At 43.5% G+C, this 26,111-nt stretch overlaps 3 protein-coding genes across 3 annotated transcripts; 1 reads left to right on the top strand and 2 right to left on the bottom strand.

Moving 5' to 3' along the window:
- Positions 1-909: 909 nt before the first annotated feature.
- gnao1b (guanine nucleotide binding protein (G protein), alpha activating activity polypeptide O, b) lies at positions 910-7,233 on the top strand. The gene is made up of 8 exons (XM_040011039.1): positions 910-1,318; positions 1,464-1,506; positions 3,732-3,873; positions 4,172-4,332; positions 4,423-4,551; positions 4,628-4,757; positions 5,526-5,679; positions 5,760-7,233. Exons 1-8 carry the CDS (start codon positions 1,201-1,203, stop codon positions 5,945-5,947), a joined length of 1,065 nt encoding a protein of 354 aa, XP_039866973.1. The 5' UTR covers positions 910-1,200; the 3' UTR covers positions 5,948-7,233.
- Positions 6,218-18,517, bottom strand: cog4 (component of oligomeric golgi complex 4). Its single transcript, XM_040011036.1, has 19 exons — positions 18,249-18,517; positions 16,965-17,047; positions 16,754-16,868; positions 16,214-16,388; positions 15,828-16,021; positions 14,407-14,512; positions 14,167-14,324; positions 14,024-14,082; positions 13,811-13,935; positions 13,582-13,700; positions 11,453-11,619; positions 11,175-11,340; positions 10,722-10,784; positions 10,508-10,621; positions 9,834-9,926; positions 9,671-9,754; positions 9,468-9,569; positions 9,054-9,182; positions 6,218-8,489 (listed from the first exon to the last, which is right to left on the bottom strand). Exons 1-19 carry the CDS (start codon positions 18,381-18,383, stop codon positions 8,355-8,357), a joined length of 2,322 nt encoding a protein of 773 aa, XP_039866970.1. The 5' UTR covers positions 18,384-18,517; the 3' UTR covers positions 6,218-8,354.
- Positions 18,518-19,236: 719 nt separating this feature from the next.
- Positions 19,237-25,936, bottom strand: LOC120721037 (inner centromere protein A). Its single transcript, XM_040011038.1, has 4 exons — positions 25,525-25,936; positions 24,895-25,311; positions 23,569-23,973; positions 19,237-19,658 (listed from the first exon to the last, which is right to left on the bottom strand). Exons 1-4 carry the CDS (start codon positions 25,766-25,768, stop codon positions 19,324-19,326), a joined length of 1,401 nt encoding a protein of 466 aa, XP_039866972.1. The 5' UTR covers positions 25,769-25,936; the 3' UTR covers positions 19,237-19,323.
- Positions 25,937-26,111: the final 175 nt, after the last annotated feature.

The following is a 26,111-nucleotide window of genomic DNA, read 5'->3' as shown; positions in this document are numbered from 1 at the left end:
GTGTATATTCGCCAAATTAGTGTTTTAAAGTCATTAAAGATGTATCCTGTACAATTACTCCACCCTAGAAAAAGAACAGTTACAAAAACAGTAATTAAAAGCCCCATATTACAGTGACATTTGTACCTATGATGAGTGGATGTAAACTTTTGACCACTTCCCTGTTTCTGAGGGTTTTTTTTGTGCCTTTCACCACATTCATTTGGGAATTTTTGTTCTTCACATTTTTCCTCATGCAGCTTTTAATGAGCTTAAGATCTTAAATGTAATATTTTAAAAAATTAAAGTGTTATATTTGCATTCGTAAACAGTTGTTTATGCTAGTGGTTGTATGAGTGACTGCGATTGTGCTGCTTTACACCGTTACAGTTACCCAACGGCAGACGTTATATAGCATACCTGTGCATAGGATACACGGAATTTGTATTTAACTCCTAAAACAACGTTATTTAAAAATCACTGTAGTACTTTTACACAGTAAACTCGCTCGCCGGGATCACAAGGTCAGGCCTATTTATGCTGTTGACATAATCGCACGTCATGCTTGTCCCAGGGAATAGACGGTGACCGCGTTGGGGCGTTTTAACGTTCCCACCGCTGCACGATTTCCACTGATGCCACGAGACACGGGGTCGACGTTTGCCATTTAAACAGCTCTTTCGTTTGAATAATCTTTCATCGGACGTGATTAGAGCTCGGCTGCTCTGACGTCAGCCAGATTGTCCGCGTTAGGTGAGTCTCGCGCAGCTTTCCCTCCTCCTCCTCCCCTCCCTCATCCTCTAGCGCCCCTCCTGCCTGCTTTCGTGAAAAAAAAAAAAGATACGATGAAATCGCTCGCGCTCGCTGCCATCATCACCATCAGCGCCGCCCTGTAGAGCGAGAGAAAAAGAGAGAGAGCGCGCGCTCGAGACCCCCCCTCCCCACCTAACAACAACCCCAACCCCGCAGGCTCGAGCACAACGACCCCACCTCCCACCCCCCCTTCTCAACCCCCTCTGATAGAGGGGACGGAGCCAGAGACTCACAGTCACGGAGAAAAGACCTTTTCGGGATCCCGGCTCCGTTTCGCCCTCAATCCGGGCCTAATGCTGTAGCAGACCGCGCGGGAGGAGAGCGCGAGCGAGACAACGCAGTGACAGAGAGTCGGCGAGGGACAGGGCGGACCGGGGAGACGACGGGATTGCTCATTCGCCTGGAAACATGGGATGTACGCTGAGCGCCGAGGAGCGCGCCGCTCTGGACCGGAGCAAGGCCATCGAGAAAAACCTGAAAGAGGACGGGATGGTCGCCGCAAAGGACGTCAAACTCCTCCTGCTCGGTAAGATCAGAGCCGCCCCGGCCGCGGGGCTTCGTCTCCTCGGCTCGGTCTACCTCTTTTGGTGGGACTGCATGGGGCGGAGGTGCTCTCCGTGGTACTGATTTCTTTGCCGGCTCTCACTCTTGCCCTCCTCCCCTCTTTACAGGCGGCGGAGAGTCCGGCAAAAGCACCATCGTCAAGCAGATGAAGTAAGTGTCCGTTAATTTTAATTTTTTCGGGGCCTTATTTCGACCCTCTTACACACATCGAGAGTGAAAGGCCCGAGATTGCGCCTGCCTCCCCTATATGGGCTAAGGCAGGTTGAGCCGCCATGTTTCGAGAGGCCGTATAGCCCAGGAGGAGTGCCGGTGACTCGAGCACCTCCTGTAGACCGACAGTGAGGCTGCGGAGGCCACACCGGTGCGTCCCAGGGTGCTGTTCACCGCCGGGGTGCTGAAATGTAGTTAACGAGGCTTTGGCTTGACTACAGGGAGTGTGCGACTGGGGAGGTGTGGGTGTTGTTTCTCCGTATGCGAGTGTGTGTGCGCGCGCGCGCGCGCGCGCGTGAATTACAGTGAGGACTACAGGTCCATTAGTGAATACCTCTGCTTTTAATCTTAATGGCTTTAAGTGCCCGATATCGCCAGGAGTACTTTGCCCATAAAGCCGATTTACGCAGAAATATGGCTTCTAAAACAGCATCTAAACCTCCCCCTGTCTGAGCTAAATCACTCTTTGATGTTTTAAATCACAGTTGTCATCTCCTCTAACCCTCTTAGTTAAGTTTGTCGATGTTTTAGCATGAAAAAGCCACGCTGTTCTGCTTATTCTGTCCTGTGAAACATCTCTGTCTCCTTCCTGCAACTGCACCGACTGCGCCCTCCCTCTATGCCTCTTCCCTTCACCTCATTACCCTCCTTGCGGTCTCTGATTGCCCATAACTCACCACTCTTCCCTGAACTCCACACACTGGGCCAGATAGTGTTTACAAACACTTTCAGAGCTTCCTTCAGCCCAAGCAAGCAGCAGATGGATGGGTTTTTACTACACACACACACACACACACACACACACACACACACACACACACACACACACACACCACGAGTAATAAAGTTTAGGTATTGGAGAGTTCAGGTTGCATGCCCTTATTTTGATTTGCCAACTCATCATCTTGCAGGTTGGTATTTAGGCAGTGTTGCAATTTCACTCTAGCCAGTTTGTAAAAGAGAGGCAACAGGAAATGTTTGAAAAGCCTTAGTAGAGCCAGAAAAGTGCAGCACAGACACACACACCAGAGTAGATTTTCCACATGGACTGAGTGAATTAAACAAGGAGCAGCTTCATCGATAGATTGATGTAGCACTTGCCACAGCAGTCAGTTGCAGCTGCAGAAATGTCAGGCATGTCTATTTATATACATTTCCACTGTCACACTCTGTGATTGGTCTTTATTAGTAGCATATACCTTAAACTAGTTTTTTAATTTTATAACAACTATCCACTTCCCTGTATCTCGTTTAGTCAGAATAGTTATTATTATGCAGGTTTTTTTTGTCACTATAAGCATTTTGTGCACACACACGTCCTTGTAGGATTGATCAATAGTCACAGTTATCTTAGAGCTTCACCAATTAGTTAATTGTCAGGAACTTATTCTGATGATTGAATGGTGCTTTTCTTTTATCCGTAATTGTATTTTGAGTATTTTCACTTTGGAAATACTCACTGCATGAGCGATTAATCGACGGGTATAATTCCTATCAGCTTTAGATGGCACCCCTGCTCCTGTTTCCCTCTGGGTTAATGTTTTATTTCACACGACTGTTAATTTTTATGATGGTGGTGGAGATTCAGGGCGTGAGGCTGATCTCCCTGCCGTGAAACATCTTTCGTAATGTGCACTAATGAGATGAATATATTAAAACCGTCATCCCATATTTACCACCCCACCCCCCAAATCAAATATCAATTGCTGATGACAAGCGAGGGAACGGGGTGCCCGCTTTAAGGAGTGGATCGCGGGTCAGTTTTCAGGAGGATGCACCTGACATTTTATTGATCAAGCCAGGGGGTGAGGATGTCCTGATGGATGATTTAATGCTACCCGGATTATGGAGGAGTTTAACTGTGTGATTGATTGGTGCTCTGACTGATTCCACCCCATTTCCCATCATAAATTATAAATATCGCATTACTGCCCAATTACAGATCACAGACGGAGTGTGTGATCAATTTCTGCCTCATTATACACACTATACACACACTTAAAGATGGATTTAAAGCAGAGATGGTAGGAACACGGGAGAGAGCATGATAAGACAGTAACCACCTCACACACGTGCGCACACACAGAGGCAGAACTTTTATTGTGAAAAGGCAGTTATTTAGCTAGTCTGACTTTTACCTCTTTAATATCTCTGTACTTGTGCAGGATTATCCATGAAGATGGCTTTTCTGGGGATGATGTGAAGCAGTACAAGCCTGTGGTCTACAGCAACACCATCCAGAGCTTGGCAGCCATCCTTCGAGCCATGGACTCACTGGGCATTGAGTTTGGAGACAAGGATCGAAAAGTTAGTCTTACCTTCACCCTTCAGCTCTTCAGAAGCTGCAATTTTAACAAAATAACCTTGAATTTTGGTCTCATGTAGTTCACAGCATCTTTGGGTTTTGATTTAAGGACTGGATGCAGCAGTTTTATCTAGTGTACTTTTCAACTTCTTTGTAGCATCCATTTAGAGGAACAGATGTGCATTTTGATTTATCATATTTAAAAAGCCCCATATATACAGCTCTGACAGATGATGAATAATAAATATACTGATATAATTTAGTTGCTCTTCCCTGATCTAATGAAATGTGCTCGTGCAGGCCGATGCTAAGCTGGTTTGTGATGTGGTCAGTCGTATGGAGGACACAGAGCCGTACTCTGCAGAGCTCCTCAGCGCTATGAAGCGTTTATGGGCTGACGCCGGGACTCAGGAGTGCTTCAACCGTGCTCGAGAATACCAGCTTAATGATTCGGCTAAATAGTGAGTCGAGCAAAAAGACTACAAAAGGAAAAAAAACAAACAAAAAATCCACCATTTTTATCCACTGCTTTTCCTGTCTTCCTTCATCAGCTATCTGGACAGTTTAGACCGAATTGGTGCGGCAGACTACCAGCCCACAGAGCAGGACATCCTGAGAACCCGTGTGAAGACCACTGGTATCGTTGAAACCCACTTCACCTTCAAAAACCTCCACTTCAGGTAGGAAGCCGCTCCTACTCGAAGTTCAAAGGTTTTCTGCTCCCGCTCTGTATTGACACCCCCCGCCCTTTTCCAGGCTTTTTGACGTGGGAGGTCAGAGGTCAGAGAGGAAGAAATGGATCCACTGCTTCGAAGACGTGACGGCCATCATCTTCTGCGTCGCTCTGAGTGGGTACGACCAGGTGCTCCATGAAGATGAAACAACTGTAAGTGTGCCTGAATCCCTCCACTGACGCTAATCCAATAAAACTTAGAAGTCGTCCAATTAACTTGAAGATTTCTTGGCAAGTTTTTTTCGCCACGTGTTATATATTTGTATAAAAATATGTATTTATGCAATCTCTATTTGTCTCAGAGGTAGGATGTACAGTCCACACATCACCTCATTCCATTCTCAGACTTTAAATTTTAAGGAAAAAACACTTCTTATTCATTTATTTATCGTTTTCTTACTTTCTTCTTCAATATAAAATTGACACATACAGGTTTTTCCCCCCTGGCTTAATACTTTTGTTACCATACTTGACAGAACTCTATGCCTTTCCCTGTGACTTCCAACCGTTTCAAGTGCAAAAAAAGAAAAAAATCAGACTAAGATGAGCAAAAGTGGTTAAAAAATGTGACAAGGCTGGTGATCTCTCTTTGTGTTTGGCTAAAACTGCTCTAAAAGGCCTCTTTGACGGAAAACCCCCACACATGCATATTTGCCAAGTGCCTTGGCTGAGTTAACAGGAATAATAATAATAATCCTGTAAAATGTGTGTTTGTTCTGTTTCATAACAAAAGCGATTAAACAATCATTAAAGCTGGGACTGCGATTTATTGTTTATCAGGGTTTTTCTGGGCTCAGACCAGGCCTGTGTCCAAGTAACAAAAGCAGTAAGAAACTATCTTTACTGAAGCGCTGCCGGCTTTCCTTTGGGCCTGTGTGTTTTATTAGACTCCCCTCATTGTTTTACTTGTTCTTTCCGCAGAACCGCATGCACGAATCACTCATGCTCTTCGATTCCATCTGCAACAACAAGTTCTTCATCGACACCTCCATCATCCTCTTCCTCAACAAGAAGGATCTGTTCGCTGAGAAGATAAAGAAGTCCCCGCTGACGATCTGTTTTCCAGAATACACAGGTGAGTCCCGCGCCCTCAGTCGGAGCGGCTTCCCGAGCAAAGCGACGCGCTTTAATCGCCCTCTGCTGTTTTCTCTCCAGGTGCTAACACTTACGAAGACGCTACTGCATATATTCAGGTTCAGTTTGAGAGTAAGAACCGCTCTCCAAACAAGGAGATCTACTGTCACCTGACCTGTGCCACTGACACGGGAAACATCCAGGTAGTGTTCGATGCCGTCACCGACATCATTATTGCAAACAACCTCAGAGGGTGTGGCTTATACTGAGGCCTGGCCAAGCACAGAGGTTGTCATGGAGTGTATGAGGTGTTAATAATGATAATTTTGATGATACTTAAACACATAAATATGTAATTCTACACGTCCAAACGGACCCAAAGAGCTGCCGTCAGACACCACACTGGATTATTGCCATGATTTGTTCCTCTTCCTCTTATTTTGATTTCGGTATAAAAACCCCGTTTTTGTCTCTTTTTTTTTTTTCAAAATGTGTTTTTGAGCTGAATGTTTGCTGTTTCGTCTATGACCGTGTCAACAACCGGGAGGGTCAGAAGCGGCGGCACCAGGGGTTTATTCAGCCGGAGCTTGAAATGTAATGCGAGGAGCGTGCTCTTTTTTTTTTTTTGGGTTAAGCACAACGTGGAATATTGTCCCCAGAATTTGTGGGCATTTTTGTTTTTAAGTGCAAGTCTCAAGGCTCGCGTCTTTGGACTGAATACAGCCTCTGGTGCGCCGTTTGAAGAGCTGCTGTTGTGTGTGGAGATGACGACGGGGATGTCAGGGAGGTGCTGTACTTGTGGCTGAGGGTTATGGATGGAAAAGAAGGAGGCTTATTTAAAGTTTCCTTCAGACGCGCACATGACGGAGTAGCCCCCCCAGGCCTGTTCCACTCTCGGTTTTCTCTTTTACTTTAATCACGATTAGAAGAGAGGATCCCTCTGTTCAGAGTGGCTGCCCATCAGCACTGGCCTCCTGTAGCCTGAGGAAATACCTAACAGCCAATGATATCTCTTGAAAAAATATCGGTGCCAACCATCTGAGAACGACAGTTAGGGGAATAGGATCAGAAATCATAGCTCATTATATCGACTCTATTATTTAACCAACAGATATAACATTTTATTATCAGTGAATGATTTATTTATTTAAGCCTCACGCCCTACATGCCTCCTCCTACCTCCTGAAATCCCATGCCACCTTATTTATTTCCTGTCACAAAATAACTGGGGTGCACCGATTCCCGCCTTCGGTTCAGAGGGTAGAAATCAGCCCTCCGATGACATCTTGTTCTCCGTGTGGTGCGTGACCCTTCGATGTGAATCTGTGTAGAAATAGAAGACTGCACGAGGAGAACAATTTCATTTGAGGCAGCCTCTGTCTGGGGAGTCAAGTTTTTCTTCCCCCACTCCCTCCTCCTCCTCACCTCCCCTCTCCTAATCAGTGAGGAGGGAACCATTATCCCACCACTCCCCTCTCCTCTCCTTCTCTCCTCTTTCTTCTGTCATGTTTCTCTTTTCACAGAGAAGGAAAAAACAAAAAACAAACAAAAAAAAAAAACAGCTCTCTATTTTCACCCATGCACCCAGAAATTCATCTTCCCACCCCTGTATACTCTCTAGCCATCACATATCAACCCTCATATCTCCATTTTCACCTTAAAAAAAAGCACCGTACTGTACATATATATTATGATTATACCAGATTTTTTTTCTTTTTTTTTACTGTGAATGTTTTTGTGCTGCACCCCTCATCCTATTCAGTAGTTTATTGGTTGCTCTCATGTGGAATGTTTGTGCTGAGCCAATCGAATGTTGTGTTTACATTAAAGCCACACTTTTCCTAACTATCCCAGCGTTTGTCTGAGTCTGATTACACAGGACTGAAAGGAAAACAAAAAACGAGACCGTCACGGTTGCAATGCTGCTCAGGAAAAAACAAAAACAAAACTTTAAACAAACGCTGACCTGCTTTAATCTGTGCAGAGAACTAAGGTTAGACCGGGAAATTAGGCTGAACATTATGAGAGTGGACCACTTTTAATGCTTCATCGCCTGGTGAGCACAGCTTTGTATTTAGTGTCAGAAATATGTATAAAAGATTGGGAGCAGGTCCTGCGCAGCAGCGGAGCGGCACTCGGTGAGATGTGGCGGATGGCGGGGGATCAGAGGCGTCGCACAGCAGCTCTCGATTTATTAGGTTAAAAGTGTTCCATCGCTGCAGACAAGGAGCTATTCATATATTGAATGACTAGGCTGGATCAGCTGTCTGACCTGCTTCTGTCAATTTAATGGGTACGATGTTCATTACTGCTCTGTTTCACTGAGAGCCGCAGAGCGCCGCTCCTCAGTCCCAGTGTGTCCTCGTTTCTCAGAGCCAGTTACATGTTAAACTCCCACTGAGATATAATTACACAGTCACGCTTTTAATTAAACATTTAACAGAACGTTCTCATATTTTACAGTTAATTCCTATCAAATTCGTCAAAATCCCTGCCCCATAAAAGCCCAGCTATAATGATATAGACTGTCATCAGTCAGGGGTGAAGAGCAGAAGGTCTGAACCCCCCCAAAGAATTCAGATAAAAAGAAATCCTCGGCTTGTCCGTACTGCAAACAGAGTTCTGCAGTGAAAACTCTCACAGCAATCAAAGGCACCCGCACACCAGTTCCGAGGGTTACAGCCGCAGCCTCTTAATGTCCTCGCTTCGGAAGTCGATGCGGAGCGCCAGGACCTGACGCACCTCTGCCGGCGTCAGTCGCCACGTCAGGGGACCTGAATTAGTGCCCCAGTAATCCAAGATCTCAGTTACCTGCAGAAGAAATCGGTAAAGTAATAGTAACTTTAGTTATTTTTGGTATTTTTGGTGTTTTCTCCAGCTCACAACAGTATGACAGAAAGCACGAGTGGTCCACACTCTGTGGAAACCACATGAGCCCATTGTTCTTGTCATTTCTAAACATGCTATGAGACAAAAAGAATAAAAGAAATCCCAGTTGACAACGTGATACTGACTGGCGACTTCTTTGGGGAAAGGAATACCAAAAATTGACTTATACAGGGGAAAAAACTCCTGCATTTAAGCCAGCAGGCCACATTTCATTGCTGTATCAGGTAGGCTAAAGCCAGGTTAATGAAAGCAACTCGTAGCTAAAGGTGTCCTGCTCAGGGTGTACCCCGCCTCTCACCCTATGACAGCTGGGATAGGCTCTAGCCCCCCTGCGACCCTAAATTGGATAAGCGGAAGAGAATGGATGGATAGCAGCTAAAGCTGTCACATAGATATTTCCCAATAGCAAAAACATTGCTAGTTACAATCCATCACTGGTGCTAAGCCCCCATAAATGGTGTGTGTTTCTAAAACAGTCTAAATTACCCGCTCAAGGTTGAGAATGGTGGCCATCTGTGTGAGGCGTGCGAACTTGTCTCTGATGGTCCAGGTTGTCACGGTTGTGAGGTACGCCACGAGAGACCGAAGCTCTTTATCAAACTGGAGCCCCCCGAGCTACAACAGAAAAGTCAAAAATAACGTCTGTGGGTGCGTTTTACGTACACGGCAACTTTCTTTTTTAGGACTATATGTTCTACATTGTGTCATAATTTATTTAGAGGTTATGTAAAAACATGCTGCACAAAAATAGGAAGAAGCTGCCGTGCCAGAAGGAAGCACCCTCTGCTACAGGCCTTTCTGAACTCATTAATAAATTATTGGAGGCCTTTCTTCATGAGTGTCAGTGACGTGACGCACAAGCAGCTCGCTGCCACCCAGTGGCCAAGCTAAGCGCCTCACCCTGCTGAACGAGCATTTGAGGACCGTCTTCTCCATTTCAATAGCTATCAGACTGGTCATCAGGCTGGTCAGCGTGTCGTAAATGACCGGGGAGAGGGCCATCTGGCGGGGAGTTCAGATCAGAAGACGAGAAGAGAAGTTTACTAAACAGTGAGGAAGAGTATCTTTAGCCGGTAAACACAAAGTCAAATCTTAAAAGACACCTTAAACTCTGTCATCAGCTGCTCCAAGTTGACGATGAGCTGCTGCACCCAGGGGTCATTAGCTTCATAGTCATTAAACTCCTCCTGTGAGGGATGCAGACAGTTGCAGCAAGACGTTCTGTAACCTCTGATTTATTCGTGTGCAGAAAGGTGAAAGCGTTACCTCCTCTATGTTATGTGAGATGGACAGGAAGCTGCTGATCCAGGGTTTGACCTGAGGCTTTATGGCTGTTGTGTTTAGCTCCGTCAGACCCTCCTGTGAAAGAAAACCAAAGACAAATACCTGACCTTAAAAAATAAATAAATAAATTCTTAGTTCTTTCCATTTCTCTTTATTCTGGAAGCACACGGGTTGTGGGTTTGTCATGTTTTCACGGGATACTGGGATACCCCGGGAGCACGAGGTCTGTTATTTTAGTAACTGACTGGGTGCTCTATGCTGTTCCAAGTCTTTGGCTTCTCCAGCGCCAACACAAAGCAAAAACTTGTTTCTGGGATGCATTTTCTGGAATCATAAGGACCGTGTGGAGCAGGTGTGATCTGCTTCATTGGAGCCGGATGTCAGGCAGCCACGCCCAGAGTATCCCCGGGGTTACACAACAACGACACGCACCTCCTCGAAAACAGGGCTTTATTAAAAGATCTCATTAAAGCTGCGCTTCTAGATCTCCTGTGACTTGTTAAATAAATAAGAGCTCTCCCTCCACGGCGCTCTCTGGTCTAACAACAGTTCTCCATCCTGAGGCTCCCACTCCAATTAAGAAAATATACAAGTCTGTGCAGACAAGCATGTGGTGTGTGTGTGTGTGTGTGTGTGTGTCTGCGTGCACGTCCAACCTGTAATAGATCTTTGAACTTTGTGGACGTGCTGACAAGGTCGGACAAACAGCTCTCAATCTTGGCTTGCTCTCCAGAGCCGACCCCCTGACTGAACAACTTGGAGCAGTCGTTCTGACCGGAAAGAAAATTGACATTTTTTTTTAATTTCTGGGGAGAAAAATAAAAATAACGTGATGAACAGGAGAAAGGAAGAGCTGTGGCACAAACTCACCTCCAGGTTCCTCTTTAAAGTTGTGATGTTCTCACTGCACACCTCGACGTTATTCAGGGTCACCTGAGTGGGGGACGAGTGAAAATGAAGGATTCTTACAGCCAGCGTGACTCAGTCCTGCTTTAAAAACTATAATCTGCTGGAGATGAGGTATTTTGACATCTCCTGCCTCAGCTGGTAGTTATAAGCCTTTAAGTGTTTCTTAATTTCAATTTATAATGATATTAAAAAGGTTTTTGAAGTCGCTCTTGTTTTAACAAAGAGCCATTTTAAAAATTAAAGCGCTACTCACTTAGCTCATTCATTCGATTCCTCCTTTAAATTACTGCTGAGCTCTTTTTTAAAGGGCTTATACAGCAGATGTGAGTGATTCATTTATCTTACAGTCTGACAAAGATTTCTAAGGAACTGCTCTACGAGTGAGGCAAGTATTTCTGTGTCGAGCGGTCTCACCAGGAACGCAGCCTTGGCGTCTTCGGTGCTCTCGATGCCCAGCGTGTTGAACTTGCCCTGCTGTAAGCTGCTCTGCATCAGACTGACCGCGCTGCTGACACCACGCTGGATGTCCTGCAGTGTTGTAGCCGGGAAGCCCTGCCGCAGCTTGTTATACAACACCTCCCTGACGGGTGAGAAGAGGCAGATGAGGCAGGAAAGGGGCACGTGTCAATGTAATAAATGTGTAAAACCAAACAAAACCAGGATTTTAAAGAGGTAGAAAATGAGCGAGCGACCTGAAGTCAGACTCCAGCACGGAGTTGGCGTGGTTGATCATTGCACAGAGGCAGTCGATGCTGGAACTCGATAAAGCTCTGCTGATGCACTTTTTCACAATGTAGAAACAGTCGTCCACCATGCTGCTGGTCAGCTGTCCCTTTTCGTATGTGTCCATAGCAACAGCCTGGGGGAGGAGAGGAGTTAATAACATGGTAACGAATAAATAAAAAAAACGTGAAGTTACCTTATTACTGTAGTATAAAGTAACACATAAACAATAAAATGATAGAAAGTTACTCTTTTTTTCACTGTATACTATGCAAACTGTTTTTGTTTCGAATGTGTGCACAGATTTATGCACAATGTGTGCATAAGTAATAAAAACAGGAGGTTTTCAGGGAATTAACAAAAACTTTATAATTACAGGACAGTCTGGGCGATGAACTACCAGAATTTTCTTATAAATGTTGGCATGTAAGAGTGGTGCTGACAGATTTCTTTCATTTACTCAAACCCATTAAAAAAAAAAAAAAAGTAGAAAAATTAGATCTAAAGATGAAATGGCATTTTTTCTAATATTATATTTATTATATTTTTGTATTTATATTGAGATATCTTAGGTATTTAATGTGTAGCTAACACATTTTTATAGTGACAAAAAGGGTATTTTTACTTGTCCGGCCCATCTAAGATCAAAGTGTATGTTGCCTCTGATGTAAAATGAGCTTGACATGAGCAACTTGACTTTATTATACAGTAGCACAAGCATTCACAAGGTACTGCTGTCATTACCGTTGCTCTTCTACAAGTTTGGGCTAGAGAGAAACTTTAAACTGTTCCAGAAACATGAGAAATATTTTATTTATAAGTCAGGCATCCTGTTTGATACTCGGGTGTTAAAGAGTTACGTTTTTGGATGCATGTTTGGAGTATATTCAGATCTTGTCTACAAATATTACATTTGGTTTTTAAAAATGTCACTATAGCCATTTCATTGCCAGACCTGCGAGTCATCAAACACATGTAAAATTACTGTCACATTCAGGACACGACTGAATGAGAATCAGTCTGTCTGTCTATTTATAATTAGCATATGCTGAAATGTCCTCATTTTTCTATGTAAGGCACAGAGCTTCTGCACGGCCAGGGTGGACAACCGGGGGATGAATGTGGAGTAAAACTACGTTAAATTAATGCACATAACTGTTTCAGGAAAAGTAAACAAACAGGAAATTGCTGATCTATCCGGCTGACCTGTCTTTTTGTATTACACGAGCACCGCCGAGCCTTTTTTTCATCACTAATCATAAATGAGAAACAGTTGATGTGTGTGAAGTTTTGAGCATTCTAAAGTGCAGGGAAAAGGTTAAGAAACCCTGATGAAGGAAATATGTATGCTCTGAACTGTTCCACTAGGGAAAGCTGTAAACCTTTTTCAAGAGAGAAGCAAAGCATTTGCTCAGAAGTGACGATAGCTTAAAAACCTCCCAACAAAAACACAAACCCCAAGAAGCAGATGGTGTTAAATTTTAAAATAAAATGTTTAAATTTAAAATGTCCACTGCTTTAAAAAATACAACCTTTTGAAATTGGATAAATCTTTTTGACACAGCCTGTATTTATTGCCAATTAACCTTTGGCAATACCTTCACAGCCCACCAGGGGGCTGCAGGCCACACTTTGGGAATCATCTGCTCTCTGGTAATCTAAGCAATTTTTAATGTTTGCAGTGAAATCACAGGTAAATTCAAGTAAGAAAATGCTGATGAAACCTTTGCACGTAAAACCAGCCAGCTGCCTTTTTTAAAAAAAATTTATTTTTTTTTTATCCCTCATATTCTCTTTCCCTTTCTAAAACAGATGTGTACATTACCCATGATGCAACATGACCGACACAGTTTGGTCTGTCATCTGAGTGCATTATACTATCAGCAGCTAATGTAGCCTGAAGCAGAGATGAGGGTGACCTGCAGGATTTAAGCTTCTTTTTTTTTTAACCTCAGACTCGACATGTACAGCTCCCTGCACATCCACAGAAATGTTACACAACCTTTTCACGTTTGTGTCAGTGCAGCGGACACATAAACAGTCTTCGATGAGTGAACTGAGTCTTTGAAGTACAGAAATAACACTGCACTCAGCTGACCTTGTTGACAGACTCTCTCATGTAGTACTCTTCCATGGGAATGTAATAACCAATCAGCTCCTGCATCGTTGTGCTCAGCAGGCAGTGTTTCAGCAGCTTCTCCACGTTCTGCTGATGCTCTGTGTGTTTAAACACGGAGGGGAAAACACACATTTTCAACTGCACACTTCTTTACATTCACATTTGAATTAAAAAAAGAAAAGAAAAAGAAAATCACACATGAAGCTACCCTGCGTGATGCTCTGAGCGTCCCCAACTTCAAAGTCGGCCATCACGCGGCGACGTAGAAAGCGCAGGTAGAGCTCCGCCCTCGCGTTCATCAGAGTGACTTCTGCCAGGACGGGATCCAGCTCCCTGTTTGTGGAAGGAGGAGGTATAAACAAAAATATAAACCCTCAAACATGTAGGAAATGCAGCATCCCGCTTAGACAAACACACGCACCTTGGCTCGATCCTCTCCCCTGGAACACTCTTCATCATGCTGCTTTGGACGACCTGAAACTAAAGAGCAGATTCAAGGTCACAGCCAGGTCAGGGACGCAGTGAAAGCAACCATGTGACGCAGCGCCGGCGTCTCACACACACCTTGGTGTGGTATCCTCTCTGCTGGATGAACCTGTCAACTATTTTCTGGGCCTGGCGATCACATTCCTGCTGCAGGTGAGTGATGAGCGTGTACAAATGGCCTGGACCGTAGTACGTCTCTACTATTGGCTGATGGGTCTCCACAACGCGAGCGATACCTGTGAACGCAAACCAGCACACGGGTGGAGAGAGCATGCAAAGGGGATTTCAGGCAGACACGCACAGTCTGTGTTTTCTCACCTTCCAGCAGCAGCGTTAGCGTGTCTGCAAATATCAGCAGAGCTCTCTTCTCACCCAGATCTGCTCCAGTTGCTAGCAGCAGGTTCTCCTCAGCTTTGGAGGCAAGCTGTGTGAGAGCGTGTGAATCAAAACGACATATTGTAGCAGACTAAAATACATGACTCAAATCAGGATAAACTGAAATTACAAGTGTGATGAAATGCATAAATAGGAGACAAAAAGAAAATATGCACCTCGACTAAGGCCACTATTACAGCCACAGCTGCCCTCATGTCACTCAAACTAAGCTGCTATGTTAAAAATATGAATCTTTATGTACAAAAACCTAATAAACAGATAAGCATCCTCACATTTAGAATCAATGTGTGACTACTTGTGCCTTTTTAAACCACACTGTTTCCTTCCTTTGTGGTTGAAAATCACTGTCATAGAGCGACCAACGGCTGGCACGGCAAGCCAGCATGCAGGAGGAGAAGTTAGTTTCCATATCTGTGAGTCCGCTGAGGTCTACTTGGGTCTGCGTGACGTACCTGCCTTTTTTTTTTTCTTTTTATAATGGCATCCATGTGGACTACACTACAACAACACCAATTACACATGTGTTACATTACAATGACTGCACATCTGTAGTCTCTGCAGCTGTCTGTGTTCACAACAAAGTAAAATCCCCACCGGTGAACCCATTCTGGTTTGCTGGCAGGTGACCTTCATCAGTAAACCAGACAACTTTTAACTGATCACTGGTGAAGAACCCAACCCCAAACCTATCCTTTGAAGAAAAGCAAAACATTTAAGGAAAAATAGAAAAGAAATTTATGATGCATAAATAACACATAATAGCATAAGACTACAGTTAGGGTCACCACCTATGATGAGTTATGCTTAATTTTGTGCTACCGCTGTCTGTGTATTTGCTTATGGAGAGCCTTGCAGACAGGCGTTTTCAACCACTGGTTGTAAAGCGGGCTGGAACACTGAAGGGAGCAGCAGTGAAAATCACCGGGAACGAGAACAGCGAGAAACAAACACCAAAGATTAAAAAATACAGCATGAAAAGCACAAACAGCGGCTGCAGCGACACTTTTCTCTGTTTTTAACTCTCGGTTTCACTTCAGCTCTTTGAACGTTATAACTTTACTTGTCTCCTTGGCTGGCTGACAGATGAAGAGTGGTCCATTGACGGGCTGTTCCACATACTTTGGACACTCTCTCATGGACTGCCAATGTGCTATCACCGCTGAATTGTAATGTCCCCATTAAGCCAAATCTGGATCCACATCCCCCCCTAATTTACATCCACACACACGGAACCAGCCAGCATGCACGGATCTCTCTTTATGTTTAAGTGGTTTGTGATTAATGAGATTCAGCTTTCTTTAAGTTAAAGCAGCAAATATAAAGGACTTGTTTTCATTACTGACCTGACTGCAGAGATACTGGCCAAATCGAGCGAGTCCTTGCTGGTGGAGGCCAAGAAGAGGGAAGATCTTGAAAAACCTTTCCACCTGTGCCAGGTCGACTGCTGCTACGGCTTCATCAAGCTTCTCTGCAACAATGACCTTTAGTTTCTGCTCTGCTTCCTGCAGTAGGACCAGACTGGCGTCCACAGCGCTGCCTGTGCAGACGTGATGAAATGGTAGTGTTAGTGTATCTTTGTGGCACTTACCCAAACCTTAATGTAACGACTTTAACTGCTATATGGAGCTTTGTTTTTCAAATCAACTGTAACTGCATTTTCCATTTGCTTAATTAACCCTAAGCCTGCAGTTTAAGATTGCACGCTGATGTAGAACAAGAGGCTCCATACTTTCTTCTCCCTGCCTGCTCAGCTCGATAACGGACTGGTCCAGAGACAGGTATCGATGGATGTGAGCAGCAGCCTGTTCGTAATCTTCATTACGCAGAGCTGTCTGCACCCCGTCTGTGCAGAATTTCAGGTCAAGGATATCATCGGCACGCTGGATAACGTTATATAGCCGCGTCTGAGGGAAATCAAATGAGATACATGTTCAGAAATCAAAGCTGTTTTGACCCAGAAGGAGTCACGCCTAGAAAATGAACCTGGTATCAAAATGATGGCATAAAAGGAGACCTTTCACATGCTAACATCTTTTACTGACGTTCAAAGATGGTTGGAAATTTCATGAAGCCATCTCCTGTCCTTATAAAGTTACAAGGTCTCCAAAATCCTGTAACAAGTACGGTAAAAAATACTATGTTTTGCGTACTTCAATTGTACAAATTTGTTGGTTTTAAATTTGCAAGTTATAGTGCCAAAAAGCAAAACAAAAAACTGCTGATTTTGAGCGGGTCTGATGGAGGTGCTTTAAAATGTATGCATGCTCACCTTTGCCAGGTCTAGTTGTCGTACTTTACGGCTGACGTTTTCAGCCAGGCTGCAGGTAAAAGTGATCATGCCCGACAGCTGGCTGGCATCTCCTCCAATCAGCTGGAGGTTGGGTCTGCAGAGCAAAGAGAGAAAGCATTTTTTTGCTTAGTACAACAGATTACAGATTAGCATTTAAATACTTTAGACCAGCAGCTGATTTTGTGTGTACCCCATCCTGTGTAGTGCCAGCATTTTAGTGTGAATGGCCCCCTCCTGCCCTACCAGTCTGTCCAGCTCTGTTTCCACCTCTTTCTGCAATAAAAACAAAACAAACACCAGTTTTTTCTTTATAGAGTTCCCACAACTCACATTACTTTATCCACACTTCATTAGGTACAACTGCTCATTTATCCAAATATTTAATCAGGCAATCACATTCAGTTCATCTAGTCATGTAGATGTAACTAAGACAGCCTACTTAAGTTCAAATGACTATCAGAATGGGGACAAAAGGTGAATTAAGTTATTTTCAGCATGGGATGGTTGTTGGTGTCAGACAGGTATGAGTATTACAGAAACTACAGATCCACTGAGATTTTTCCACATAACCATCTCTAAAGTTTACAGAGATTGGTTTGAAGAACAGGAAATATCCAGTGAGCAGCAGATCTCTGGGAGAAAATACCTTGCCGATTCCAGAGGTCAAAGGAGAATGGGCTTCAAGCTGATGGGAAGGCAACAGTAACTGAAATAATCACTTGAAGAAGAACCTACAGCAGTCCTGTCAGTATCACCAAAACTGGAGCACAGAACACTGGAACAACGCTGCCTCGTCTGATGAGTCTCAGTTTCTGCCGCAACATTCAGACAGTACACTGTAAATTCAGGTCTACTTAAGGGTAAATTGGTCCATCTCTGTCATCATATACCATGACTGATGAGACAAACACTGTAGAGTGTTTTCATGTTATCATTTCCCATGTTGCATATTCACATTGCTGATTGGCTGTATTTGACTTAAGGACATGTGTTTCTCGAAAGTCTGGTTTTTATCTGTTGGGTGCAAAAAACGCAGGATGCTGGTGTAGCAAGTATCGATCCAATATCAATATTAGTGTTGGAATCGATACTAGATATTTGGATCGATCTGCCCATCTCTAAAAGGCGGTAAAGGAGTTATGTATGTAAGTAGGAGTTTATTGAATATAAACACATTAAAACTTAATGAAAAAACGAAGCGACAACAAATACTGGGAAACAACTGATAGCAGGAAGAAGGCGATCCATGGTGATTTAACAGGAAAAACAATAAATATGAAGTGACACGGTGCATGACTGCATTCCTACTGATGACCGTAAACTATTATTAAAGCTTGCTGTTTTTGTGAATATCTATTAAAGCAGACATCCTTCTCAGCAGCGGTTTGAGGAGGAGCGCCTGTTAAGTTTACGTGGATGACGACAGCACCTGTATGCCGCAAACAAACCACCGTCAGCGGCCATTGGTACGAACCTCCTCCTCGCAGAGCTGCTGGTAAATTTTCTCCAGGTCCTCCAGCTCCGTCAGGGCGGAGATGGTGTCCATACTCACAGAGGACAGAGAGCTGGAGTCGCATCTTCTCGCTGTTATGGGTCCACCGTCGGCCATCTTCCGCCACCGGAACAGGACACAGAAGCCAACGTCATCATTTTTTTTACTATTCCCCGTGATGAGTCTGCCAGGCAGCGTTTCGGCGCATTATTATCGGGTCTTTAGAGAAGACGAGCTCGTCTTAAAACCATAACCGTGTCGACAACGTTATATTTAATCAAGTATAATATAAATATATAAATTTTATTACATATTAAAGTCTGTTAGTGGTGAGGATAGGTCAGCATTTTTACACAAGTGCCTGACAACTGTTACTCGGGGAGAAACTTTTCACGTACCACCACGCATGCTCACAAACCCACAGCACCGAAACTGGTCCCCTAGAGGGCGCTACTGCGACACTTCTCAGTGAACGGAGAGACCGTATGGGGCTAAAACTACGGAAGGAAATTGGTGTATAAAGGTTTACAGACGCATATGAGATGATGTACAAGCATAAACCAAGATTTATTTAACCAAGTACACATTTTAAAAACATCTAATTATTTGCTAAAAATGTGAATGAACAAAAGCAGTTTTGTGGCTCTCAAGTTTGCTTAATGAAAAGAGAAAATTTCTGTATTAACTTGATAATAGTTTACGGTAGAGGGTTAAATGTAATGCATAGACCAGCACACGTCACCACCATTATTGTATATTGTCCTGGAAAGCCTTTGGCAGATCATCCCCACCTACTATGGTATTTAAAACATATTTTTATGTCTGAGCTATATGATATTCTTGGTATCTTTAAAGGGAAAAGTTAACTGAAAGTTGCTTTTTGTGGCCTTGCAAGGTGAGATGGGGTCCTGGATTAAATACCAGGATGAAGCCGTAACAAAAGAAACCCAAACAAACCACTGCACACCTATTGTTTTCAAATTTTCATATTTTACTAAAACAAAGTCAGAGCATTTTGTGTTTTAAGGAATGCTGGCTGCATTCATCAAAGTTAAAATCAAGAGACTTGCTGCTCTCTGGAAAACAGCAGGAGCTCTTCTCTTTCCTGCTGGAGTTCTTCCCATTTCTTCTGTAGTTCTTCCTTTTCCTTCTGCAGCTCCTCTCGCTGTCTACTTAAGTCGTTGGCTTCCTCCTGCTGTGCTTTCCTCAGAGACTCGATTTGCTCCCTCTCTGCTGCCGCCTCTCTGGCACTAGCTGCACGCAGCTTCTCCAGCAGCTCCCTCTGATGCTCCAGAGTCCGAGCCTCCTCCTTCTGCGTTCTCCTCAGAGCCTCTATCAGCTCTCTCTCCCTCTTGAGCGTACGCTTTTCTCCTTCAGACATCTTCAATGCACCTGCAAGAGCAGAAGGACTCAGGTTTAGGCTCATTACAGCCTCCAGCACAGTGGAAACCTGGAAAAAAGGACTGAGGTGTCTTTTTAAGGGCTGCTACTGATTATTCTTAATCAGAGGGAGTTATAACAGGTATTTGGAACAGATAAACATTTAAAGTAAAGAAAAAAAGAACAAAAAATAAGTCCTCAAAATATAGATTTATATATCATATTGTGCCATAATTTGGAGTAATGACTATGGCACTTCAGTCTTGTAAAAAGGAAATTGCTCTAAACCAAAGAGTAGGGAGTGCAGACAGAGTAGTGGCTGCATCAGCACGAGCCCTTTCGGTTGGCCTGTTCTTTTCTTCCTTTCTCTTCGATTCAGAGTGTGAGCAATGTGTGTGTGTGTGTGTGTGTGTGTGTGTGTGTGTGTGTGTGTGTGTGTGTGTGTGTGTGTGTATGTATATATATATATATATATATATATATATATATATATATATATGTATGTGTGTATGTGTATGTATACACACACACACACACACGGGGCGCAACGATACACAAAATTCACGGTTCGGTTCGATACTTTGGTGTCACGGTTCGATATTTTTTCGATACAAAAACAATGTTCATGCCTTTTTAATTTGTCATTTATTAAAATTATAAATATATATTTTAACTCAAAAGTACAGTTTTTAAATTTAATGTTGCTGAAACAAAAGTAATTAAAAAAATAAATATATCTCAGGGCTCTCAAAATTTCAAAATCCCTGGTAGCCCTTCGGGTAGGGACTCTTCAGTTTTTGGTAGCCCAAAATAAATTTAAGTAGCCCGAATAAAAAAAGAGAGCAATTTTTTGATTGAGGTTTTGTTTCCTGTTTTGTTTCCTTTACAATATTATACATTAAAGTATAATATTGTAAAGGAAACAAAACATTAATCAAAAAATTGTTGAAACACAAATTACAACATTGTATAAAAATTACAATCATCAACTCAAATACTTGGTTCTAATTGAACAGAAATTTCTATGAACTTGTAAGAACTGTGTAGGACATGAATCAGTCTGTGTCAGATCCTGAATTTGAAATTTCCACTGAAGTCACGGGTAAGAGGCAAGTGGAACCAAGATCTAGGCCATTTGCTTTTTGAAGCTTGCAAAGACTGCTACATTGTGTCAGTGGTAGTTCACTCTTTGCAACATAGTACGCTGTTCTAAACGGATTTTTCAGGTTTATTTTTAGTATGTTATTTGCAATTGGTGTTTGTTCTGGGAAAGATATTGCAGACTGAGCAATAATGCATTTCTTGCATTTCTCATGGGTTCTAATGGGGGCCTTTCTTAAAATGACTGGTCCCAGTAACAAAGGCGCTTGTCGACTCAGAAATCGAGAGAAAACCAACAACACACCCGGCAGAACATTATGTTAGTTACACGGGTGCACATAAGTGGTCCGCATGTGCGCATTCGCTGTCAAAATAAAAGACGCGCACCAGATAAGAAGTTGCAACGCGCGTTTGCGTCCATATAAAAGGCAGTGTTTTTGTCCACTAGAGTGGAATTTTCACGGCACATTCCGCACCACATCTCTGTGCGTTCATCATTTGTTTGAAGCCAGCTCACCTCCTGCAACCACTTTTCCTAGAATACGCGCTTCTTTTGTGGTTCGGACTCCTTCTGACATTTGTTTGGAGGTGGAGGAACACCAAAGTAATTGCTTAAAGGAGCTTGCTTCTTCGACATCTTTAAGAGTTTTAAACAAATGTCTGTCCTCCTCCAGAAAATCTTATGTATGCAAACACGCGTTGCAACTTCATATCTTGTGCGCGTTTTTTTTATTTTTTATTTTGACAGCGAATGCGCACCTGTGGACCACTTATGTGCAGCCCCGGTTATATAGCTCGTCATATTGCAGCCACAGAAATTGTTTTGTCCATGAAACCATAAAGCTGCACTTTCTTTTTGCCTTATAGTCTGATTTGTCATAACTTCTCCGTTTTGTGGTAAGCTTTTCTTTGGCTGTCACTTCTTCACCCTGACCTGTCTTATTTGGCTCAGCAGAACTAAAATATATATCCTGCTGCTTTTACACACACACACACACACACATAACGGTCAGCGATTCTCTGCGCGATCAACCCCTCATATGTTTAAGCTTGCTGCGGGAGATTTCACTTGTCATGTTTGCATAGTAAGCTAACGATTGATAAGACGATGTCAGAGGAATTGGTGCGCAAATTATCATCACTCACCAATCAGTGCTGTCGCTCTCTATACACAGTTCGCGCGATTGCAAAGTGAAAGCAAAAAACAAGCGCAAATTCAAACGCGACTTCAATATGTCACATATTGACAGTGGCTCACCGATGCCAATGACACAATTACCCAGCTGCATTTCCGAAAGAATGCGAAAGCATTGACATATATTTTTCCTTCCTACAATAGCCCGACGGGCAGGGCAGAGATAGATTTTGGTAGCCCGACTGGAAAAATCGCTAGCCCCGGGACGTTGGGCTAGCGATTTTGCAAGCCCTGTATCTGATTGAGGAATCACTCATCTTTGGAAAAGAGAGTTTATTACAGAGAAATGGCTCTTTCCAAAATAAAAGATATACTATACGCTTCTTCTGGGCTATATTCTCAGCAGCATATTGTAGCGGGTCAGGGCTGTTCGGGGTTCTGTTTGTACAGTTATGTTTTGTTTATGTTGCCATAGTGACGGGTGACGCCTTCTCGCTGCGACGGTGTGTCCTTCCGGGGTCAGAGGGCGCTCTGTGTGTTGTTGTTGCTGTGCGGTTGCCGCGCTGAGCAGTTAGCTAGCGGCAGTGTTCTTCTGTAGATGTCAATAAACAGCTGTGCTCCCTGGCTAGCTCACGGGAAGCAAGACCAAACGACACCTCCGTCTCCTCCTTGTCTGAGCTCGCCACAATATTAAACATATCAGGTCCCCATAAGGAGAATCATGTGCTAACGGCTGTCTAAATGACAGGTAAAGTTTATAGCATGTGTGCTTGTTGTTTTTGTCTGCTTCCACTTGTCTTTGCACTAGGATGATGTCGGCGTAAACGTGCAGTCATATTCGTTGTGTTCCCACTAGTGCTGTCAGCGTTAATAGCGTTGAAATGACGTTAACGCCACAACACGGCAAATCTCCGTTAACGAGCTACCCCTGATCACCCCGTGCGTGGGGCTGGACAGCGTCAACACGTTAACGAGCTAACTGCGCTAACACACTAGTTCCCACCCATGTAATTGAGCATTGCGTTGCATATCCAACATACTGTTTTACTTTAGTCCATGACGCGCTTACCTTCAGGGTCATACGTCACATGAAAACCAAAATAATTCCAAACGCCAGATCTGAATGAGGGTGGGGGAGGTTCAATTTGCCATGTTGCAAGGAGAGCTTAACTTCTGTCTCGCTAGCTTGCCCTGCACTCTTCCTTCTGACGATGCTGTCTGTGTTGAGCGCTCAGTGGATCTGCGCTCGACAGTGCAGCCTAGGCGGAGTAGTCGAACGCAGATTCACTGAGCGCTCAACACAGACAGCATCGTCAGAAGGAAAGTTGATAAAATAAATTTTGTATTGTTCGATACATATGCATACCGAACCGAAAGCACTGTATCGAACGGTTCAATATCGATACGAGTATCGTTGCACCCCTAATAAATTTAAAAAAAATAAATAAAAATTTTATATATATATATATATATATATATATATATATATATATATTTTTTTTTTAATTTATTGTGTGTATTCATCCTCTTAATTGAGAAAATTACTTTGAACACATTTACATGGAGAAACAGGACCATGCAACCAAAAGCAGGGCTGACCCAGAGTGAAGCATTTAGAGGGAGAGATTTGTATCATAACAATTCTTGTAGACTGAGTGAAACAGCTGTGAGCTATAAAAATCATACCTGGAGCCTGTCTCTGCTCTGACGTCTTGTTGTTGGCATGTGAGACCGGAGATGAGTTTAACGCCGGTAAACGCAGCCCATTGGACACCTGCTCTGACAGCAAGTTTGGGTGTCTCTTTGACATGTGTCGGTGCAGATTACTGGAGCTATTTTTCCCGCACTTCAGCTTCTTCGTGCAGATACGGCAACGAGCAGCGTTCAGACTGTCCAAGCGCTCAAAGTGTCTCCAGATGGTACTGCGTAGTGGACGTCCTGCAGGAAGGTCGTCACTCCCCTCTGTGTGTGTTTGAGGTTCTGCTGGATTTCCGTGGCAAGCGTCTAAGATACCGTTGATAGCCACACTGTTATCGGTTTCATTCACCAGTGTTACCGTCTCAGAGTCTCTGTCCTTCGACAAGACTTCCACTGAAAAGAAAGAAAACATAGTTGTAATCACACAACTCACACCTCATGTCCTTAAATGGAACACCTGACTCCAGGTAGCCTTTAGAGAAGAAGTCACATTATAGCAGTTCACTTATTTTTCCAGATGTAGATGCACAGCTGTTTGTGTGTTATAAATTTGAGCCACTTAAGTTTGTGTGTATTGGTCACTCAGATAAAAAGGAGACCATATTATATGCATAATCAATGCCTAAATCCTTTCAAATGATTCTTTATTCTCCTTTTCATAGATACACATACATGAAAAGGTGTGACACTGGCAGCATCTGACCAATCACAAAGAGATATAAGACCACTGGGAGCATAGCGAGTGATCTTAGAAAGGAAAAATCAAACTATAATATGGCATAATCAAGTCTGAAGGCAACAGAGCTACTGCAGACAAAGCAGTAGAGTGGAAGTGAAGGGAGCAGCATAGTACTATGAATTGATGTGTGAGAGGTTTAAGAATTTTGGTCCGTAAGGGTGGAAAAGTGCTTATAGCCTATTCACTTCGATCAGACCAGACCAGTAAAATTACATAAAAAGTTCCTTTAATTATAAACTATAAAGTTTTTGTTAATTTGCAGAAAATATCATTTTTAAAACTGTGAAAACACTGTGAAAAAAAGATAAACAGACAAAACCCCAGACATTTCTATAGTGGACAGTGAAAAAACAGGAACTTTTGGCAGGCAGGAGATCTTCTATCAATATCACACTGTAAAACTAAACCCCTGGTATAGAGTTTTCATCCCTCTATTTTTGTCTTGATTACTAAAAACACTGGAAAACAATCCAGAACTTTAGCTACCTCCCTTGATACTGAAGAGGAAGATAAGCAAGGTGTTATCTCTTGTTTGTGTAGATGTGAAACTTTAATATGGCTGTCAAACAGCTTACCTTGAGCATCACTCTGCTCTGTCCCCCATAAGGCCTCATCGGACTCAGGGTTAGTGTTTGAGTCCTGTGAGGAGTTTAAGGGTGTTGGTGGGTACTGCTGGGTGGATAACAGCTCAGAGTACACCTTAGGATGTTTTGAGGACAAGTGTCGCCGCAGGTTGCTGACGCCACCACTTTCGACCAGCTTCTTCATGCAGATGCGACAACGAACGGCGTTCAGATTGTCCAAGCAATCAAAGTGTTTCCAGATCACGCTGCGATGTCGCGATCGTTTCACAGGGCGCTCATCACTTGTCTCCATTTGTGTTATTATTTCTGATGGACCCTCCTGTGGAAGGTCATTCAAAGAAGAGCTGATTCCAGTTGTGTGTACTGCGGTGATGGTGCCACCCTCATCGTCCTCCAGTGCCACTTCCACTGAAGAAGAAAGAAGCAAAGTTACATTTAAGTGGTGAACATTCTGCTACATGATAATACTTAGTGACTGCTCAATACACATAGAATATGGTTTTCATCCTTAACTTAACTAACCCTAACCCTTTGGCGGCCTTTTTCTAAAACACTATACAGTATATCTACTTCTGTCCCCACAAAGCTGGGGTTCACTTTAGATGGTTTGACGAGCTGTACCGGAGCAGAACTGCTCTCCTTCCGCCTGATGGTGCTGGTCTTCCCCGGGGCCAGGTTTAGATCCGGGTCCGTTACTTCTCGTGGAGAGCTCGGTGGGATGCTTCACACGCAGGTGTCTCAGCATAGCAGTGGTGGAACCACAACCTTTTTTGAGCAAGTGACGAGCGCAGAGAAGACAACGGACAGACCGCGAGTCGTTGTTTTCGAAAAAACTCCAAACTACACTACTACGCGCCCGAACCATCGCGGTGGATACAGGTTGGCACTGCTGTGAATAAAGAGTCAAATGCCACGGCTCGGTACGGAACGAATAATTACTCTGCGGCTATCCGTACCATTAATAAAGTTTATTTGTTTTTGACGTGCTAGCCTAGCTGATACTACTCGCAGGCAGCATACGAAAATGTAATAGCCCTACGTCATATCCGGGGTATCAACCGTCGTCTTCCGCGCGGGACAACACTGGAAGCGACCGGAGTCCATAGAAAGTGAATGACTTTCAGCTACTAAAGGCGACAGAATAACCGCTGGCGACGCGAAGTGTTGCTTCCCAGCGAACGACTGAAAAAACTACCAATGAAAGCATG

The sequence above is a fragment of the Simochromis diagramma genome, unplaced genomic scaffold, assembly GCF_900408965.1.
Source record: "Simochromis diagramma unplaced genomic scaffold, fSimDia1.1 OVJJ01000603.1, whole genome shotgun sequence".
Lineage (NCBI taxonomy): Eukaryota > Metazoa > Chordata > Actinopteri > Cichliformes > Cichlidae > Simochromis > Simochromis diagramma.
Note: the sequence above shows the minus strand (reverse complement) of the source record. Positions and strands in the feature narration are given on the sequence as shown.